At 31.3% G+C, this 5,903-nt stretch overlaps 1 protein-coding gene across 2 annotated transcripts in view; it reads right to left on the reverse strand.

Moving 5' to 3' along the window:
• Positions 1–4,042, reverse strand: part of LOC110424298 (nuclear pore complex protein) — a 17,074-nt gene extending 13,032 nt beyond the window's left edge. The window contains exons 1-6 of one of the 2 annotated variants that reach the window (XM_021438849.2): positions 3,732–4,042; positions 2,619–2,998; positions 1,926–1,995; positions 1,271–1,386; positions 1,006–1,037; positions 747–872 (exon numbers count right to left, since the gene is read on the reverse strand). In XM_021438849.2, the coding sequence (XP_021294524.1) occupies positions 747–872; positions 1,006–1,037; positions 1,271–1,386; positions 1,926–1,995; positions 2,619–2,998; positions 3,732–3,811 (804 nt within the window). In that variant the 5' untranslated portion in view covers positions 3,812–4,042. Of the gene's footprint in view, positions 1–746; positions 873–1,005; positions 1,038–1,270; positions 1,387–1,925; positions 1,996–2,618; positions 3,005–3,731 lie in introns of both variants that reach the window. The other variant, XM_021438848.2, reaches the window with a different exon arrangement.
• Between the last annotated feature and the right edge of the window lie 1,861 nt (positions 4,043–5,903).

The raw sequence follows: 5,903 nt of genomic DNA on the forward strand, positions 1-5,903 counted from the left end.
GCTAATGAAAATACTAAATAAAATAGAATTCTTGATGTGCCTGTATCAATAAACCAGCTACACATATTGAACTACAAGGAGAAAAAAAAAGAGAGACAGAGAGAGAAGGGAACTGCATGGGAAGAAATGAGGCTGGGTTATAAAATAGGACATCGGAAAGGTGCATTCCTTCATGGGAGATGCCAATTTAGCAAAGCTCAGAGTTCTGGGTGGTAATATACGAGCTATCCAGCATCAATGATGCCTTCCATGGAGGCTAAAAGTACGATCTTTCAAACAACTTGTGTTACCACAATAATCCCATAAGCTACATGAAAGCTTTTGCTAATCTACAGAATCAATAATAATAAAACAAGAATGCTGCTTAGCACAACCTACAATATCAATGTTCATAGCCTTGACAACCCCCACAGTTATAGACTTCCAAACATTCCAGTTTGTTTCTAGCTCCAGTTCATGGAGTAAAACCAAACCTTGTCCAAACCCACGTATTGCTTATGACACATGAAACCTTCTCAGAAATCAGGTAACCAATCAAGCATGTCACATAAAAGAGATAAAATGAAAACATGAGTAGAGAAGGGAGGCAGGGATAGTGAAAACTGAAAGATTATCCTTATCACTATTCAAGACAATGAATGCAATGCTTCTTCCAACATCCACTGTGACAAAAGCACAATAAATAAATAAGAACAATGATGAACTAGTCAACATAATCTATACTAGCAATAAATAAAACTAATCACCTTGCTTTCCAGATCAAGGGCTTTAGAGGCCAATCCTTCTAGCCACTGAACAATACGGAGGCACAATTGTGCTGTGTGATCATTCACAACAAACCGGCAAGCCTCTATATGCGATGTTGAAGGAGACTGTTGTAAGTCGATGGATTTAAATAAGAGCAAACCATTAACTTGAATTAGAAGGTAGTCAAAAGGAAATGCAACATTTAGTAGGGCAAATAGACTAAGTTCTAAGGACAAAATATTGAAAAGAAAAATATACCAGAATGAGCTCTTCAGGGGGTTCATCGGTCACTGCAAGGAGAACAGAAACTGTCATCAACAAATCCAAACCTCAAGGATTAAGTTTGCAGACAGTAAAAGTCAAAGAAAAACAACTGTGGCAAAATATAATGCGCACACTAAGAACAGTGTGATTTGAGAAACAAGCAGCAGGATGACTTTGAAAAAACCTTAGTAACTAAAACAATCTTTTTTCTAAGAAATCAATTGTCGCCAAAATTTATCAAAGGCTAAAGACTTATTTCCTTTGCCATAAAGGTACCACAGGAGAGACCACGTAGCAGCCTCGTCAAGCAGGAGCTGAGCCTTCTGTCTCATCAATTTGTCCTCTACAACCCGATGGCGTATGTTGGATCCATATCTGGGCAAGCAGCACATAATGATGGAGTTAAAAGGCCACCAAAGAAACTGATTTTACCTAATTTACATAGGTACTTTGACAAAGAAAATACATGAGTAGTGCCTCAGCATTTGAAAAACTTCAAAAACACCAGTCTCTATTACGTAATGCTTAAGTTAAAAATGATAATGCCCACTTTGGCATCCCTACTCTCATATAAGACAGACTTAAAGTATTATCTATCTATAAATCATTAGTATTTTCAAAAAAAAAATCTATAAATCATTATGGATAAACAAAAGCACGTTAAATGGAATGCCATCGGATCTTCTTTCTTTCAAGGAAAGAGAGGGTGGGAAGAACATAAAAAAAGAGGAACAGGGGATATGGCATACTAAAATAGTCAGAATCAAGATGTAAGCTCAATATAGAAAGAAGAGCAAACGGTAGGAAATTTGTAATTATAAGCATATCCATGGTATTTCATGCATGCGTGTCTGTTTGCATTGCAAGATACACCTACGCCAACTTATAATTATACTTGATGGTATGCAACGCACCTAATTGACTCTGAAACATTCCGGCATGATCTCTCAAATTGTAAAATCAGATCCGGAATCGGGATTAGCCCTGGAAAATATGAAAATTGACTATGTGAACATACATAACATGAATGGAGATGCCATATCAATGAGTCTACAAGAAACAACAATGTAATTCTAAATTACAGGGCAATTTATAGATAATCATAATACCCACACCACCAGGCTACTACCCACTTTTTTGTTTATGATTGCAACCAAATATTGGTGCTCCAAGATAGAAATATAAACATTATGATCAATCAGTCAATGATATGATACACTTAACAGTACACGCATCACGAACCAGTAATTTAATTCTGTTTTCATGAGTTTGCATATTTCTCCACTTACTAGCATTATATTTCTTAGACTGCAATATTTAATGAACTTGATATACAAAAACTCAAGGTAAAACTTTAATCATACACATGCATACTGTAATGACCTTCCTTGGTCTTGCATAGTCTAACACATTCAAGCCTAATTTTATGCAAATATCAGTCTCCTAACTCCCAGAAATTAAAAGAGCTGAAATGAATCAAGGATCCCAAACAAATCCTGAGAACTGGAACTATAGTCATAGTAAATATTATGTTCACTTAAAAAAATAGTTAAACAGTTTAAACTTTGAGTTGTTGCACTTAATTTAGGTGATAGTACTTCAAGCACCTTGAAGAGCGGAATCAAGTAGAGATGCAAACAAAGCAAAGGTCGTGTCTCCATTATCAGCCAATAAATCCTCCTCAATCTTGCAAGCTTTTAATGCATGACTTCCTAATCTGCGAATTGAATCAACACCACCATCAGTCTCTGCAATTCGATGACCATCATGTAATGGCCTCCTCTTAGAAGCTGATTGTGTCGTTGCAGGTGTTCCTTCAAAATAATCAGTATCAAAGCTCTCAGCCTCTTGTTTGATGTTTTCAAGAAGAAGTGCAGCATTAGTTGGGCTGTGGATAATCGGTCCCTCATACAACAACTTAGCTTCACTGAACTTTGAAACCCCACTTTCTTGCCGTGGAGATATGCTTGAACCTGAGTTTCTTTTCCTGCAGCTAGTCCATATTAAATAATCTACACAAAGTAAGATTTAACTGAAAGAACCCAAATTCAACAATATAAAGAACAACCTAAAACAGCCAATACAAATATCTCGTTTTTCTCTCTTTCTCCATTTTTTTCCAGAGTTCCCCCTGTCATCTCTTCTTATCTTTTTGTTTTTAATTTCCACTTCTCAAGTCCTTAACCAACAGAATCCACTTTTATATCACCTTTTAGTTTCTATTCATCTTCACTTTTCCATTTTGCATTCCTTTTTGTTCCTCTTTTTTTTTCTTTTTGCGTCTTCTAATGATCAATAATATTCACATATAAAAGTTAAAACCATTCATTCTTCTCAATAAATAAAACCTTACTTAGTATCAACAATTCAATCCAAAGTCTCAATATCAAAACCCCTTCCACATCAGCCCTACTCAAAACCCCAGTGCTAACAATTAACAATGAACAAAACCATCACCAAAACAAACAAAACACGTTACTTGTGAAATGGGTTTCATCGAACAGGCTCGAACCCCATCAATTTCTAACGTTAAATGCAATTCCCAATACTGAAAGTAATAAGAATAAAAAAAACACTCGAAAGAAAGCACCCATAAAACCCTAACGAAACAATGCAAAATTTCTTGTTATAGAGATACAAGTAACTATACAAAGATGTATAACATTTTTATGTAAATAAAAATAAATTAAAGCAAAACAATAGCATTATTAAAACGGTACCCATAACGTCGAAACTTTTCCCTGGCGGAGTCATCTTGAGGGTCAAAGTAGCTAGGAGACGTCTCCATTTCCACGTCCATAACGGGCCTTGCAAGGAGAGCGTTTTTTTAACTTCAAAAAAATAAAGTTTTTAAATCGCAAGAAACGCTGGGATTTGAGTGGATTTGACCTTTTGTTAAGCAACTAAAGAAGAAACTTTAATTTAAGCGCGGGAAGCTGAGCTAAACGAAAAAGACTCAAAAAAATGTTGGGGGGTTTAGAGTAAAACCCTCGACTCAGTGAGACCTGAGAAGGAGCTACCGGGATCGGAACCTGAGTCAGTTTCGTTTCTTTTAGACCAGAAGGGGTCACCTCAAACGCACCGTTTTAAATACCAAGCAAATCCGCACCGTTTAGCTGTTGGCATTTTGGAAATCATCCTTACAATCCTCATACTGTATTGGGCATACATTTTTTTGAAAAATTTGATTCGAAAATATTGCCAGTTAATTGTTAATAATTTAAAGAATATTACTAAGGATTCGTGTCAATCATTTAACTTAAAAAATAGAATTTTAAATGCCTAAGAGAAAATGTTTAATATAAGTGTCTTTTTATTAACAAAAGATAATTGTAAATTTATTGTAATTCTTTTTTAAGGACTGCTGTAAAAGAATTTTTTAATATTTCTTTGATATAATGTTTTAAAAACTTCTCAATTATCTAGCCAAGTTTTTATATTTTTATTTTGAAATAAGTAAGTTTTTATAATTAATGATTAATTAACTATTTTTAAAATTTTATTTTGTCATTTTATATATATAAGATTAATGTGAAATGTAAAAATATCATATAATCATGTTATTATGTCACATCGATACCACATAGTATAAAATATCTAAATTATATTTACTAACAATAATTAACAAAGCGTTAGCAATAAAAACTTATTTAATTCAAAATAAAAAATATAATAATTTAATTAAAGGTAATAAAAAATAAAAATTTATTTAAATCTTATTCAATAATTTAAGAGTTCGTTAAAATATTATGTCATTTTAATATTTCTATTGTTATAACCTGTCAAAGTTACTAAATATAATAAGTGATATTTTCACCCAATACATCATAAATACTCATATTAATTATTAATCCTTATACTTAATATTAAAATTTAACTATAATTAAGCACATCAAAAAGTGTTTTTAAGATATCTGTTAACAAAATTCATTAATTATTAATATTTGATTAGTTTGGAAATCAATTCATCCTTCCCTTTAGATCCTTAATTATAAATTCAAAACTCAATAATTTCATTGCATATATGCTAAAATTGCTAATGTTTTTTAAGTAGGTTAGCTTTTCAAGGCCTATAAGCACCAGTTAAAGTAGCATTTAAGTTGTTTATTGGATATGAAATATATGATAATTAATTATTAATAAAAAAATTATTGTCTAAATATTTAATGACTAAAATGCTCATTAGTTTTTTTTTTTTGCCAATATTCCCTTGAGTATTTTTTTAATAAACCTCTCAAACAGTTAAGAAAATATGTTTTACTTTATTATTGTATTCCTTATGAATTGTACATGAAATTGTCATGTATAGTCTCATTAATAAATAACTTAAAAGTTAGAAATTTAAAAAAAAAATTAATAATCATAATCTTAAAAAATTTTATTTTGAAATATTTTTAAACTTTTATCTTTGCACATGTATAAAGCGACCTTTTATGATTAAGTGATAGCATTATACGCTGTTAATATATCAAATACAAACTTTTGATACTAAAATGATTTTTTTGGATATAAAAAGTTGAATTTCGTCATTAATTTTTTTAATGATAAGCTACAGATCTTATAGTTTCAATAGAGTTAAGTTATTAATTTTATCTAGTAAAATTTTCAAACTACTATCAATTCAAAAATAGCATATTTAAGAGCATTTTTATAATTTTATTGGGAAAAAATTAACAGTCTAATCATTTGCAAGAATAAAATATCTATAAGGTACTAGTAAAAAAAAAATCCGTAAAATCAATTGTTTATATCTTAAACTTTAAGAAATTGAGGCAAGCATAATCTCATGTTAATATTGGATGTAGTGCAAACAAATTATAATATAGACATATTCTTCTATGCTTTATTTGAATTGTGAAAATTATTGGGAAAAATAATCAAAGAAAATTTGA

This window comes from Theobroma umbraticum, unplaced genomic scaffold (genome assembly GCF_002168275.2).
Source record: "Theobroma umbraticum cultivar Fairchild unplaced genomic scaffold, ASM216827v3 scaffold_204.0, whole genome shotgun sequence".
NCBI classification, from domain to species: domain Eukaryota; kingdom Viridiplantae; phylum Streptophyta; class Magnoliopsida; order Malvales; family Malvaceae; genus Theobroma; species Theobroma umbraticum.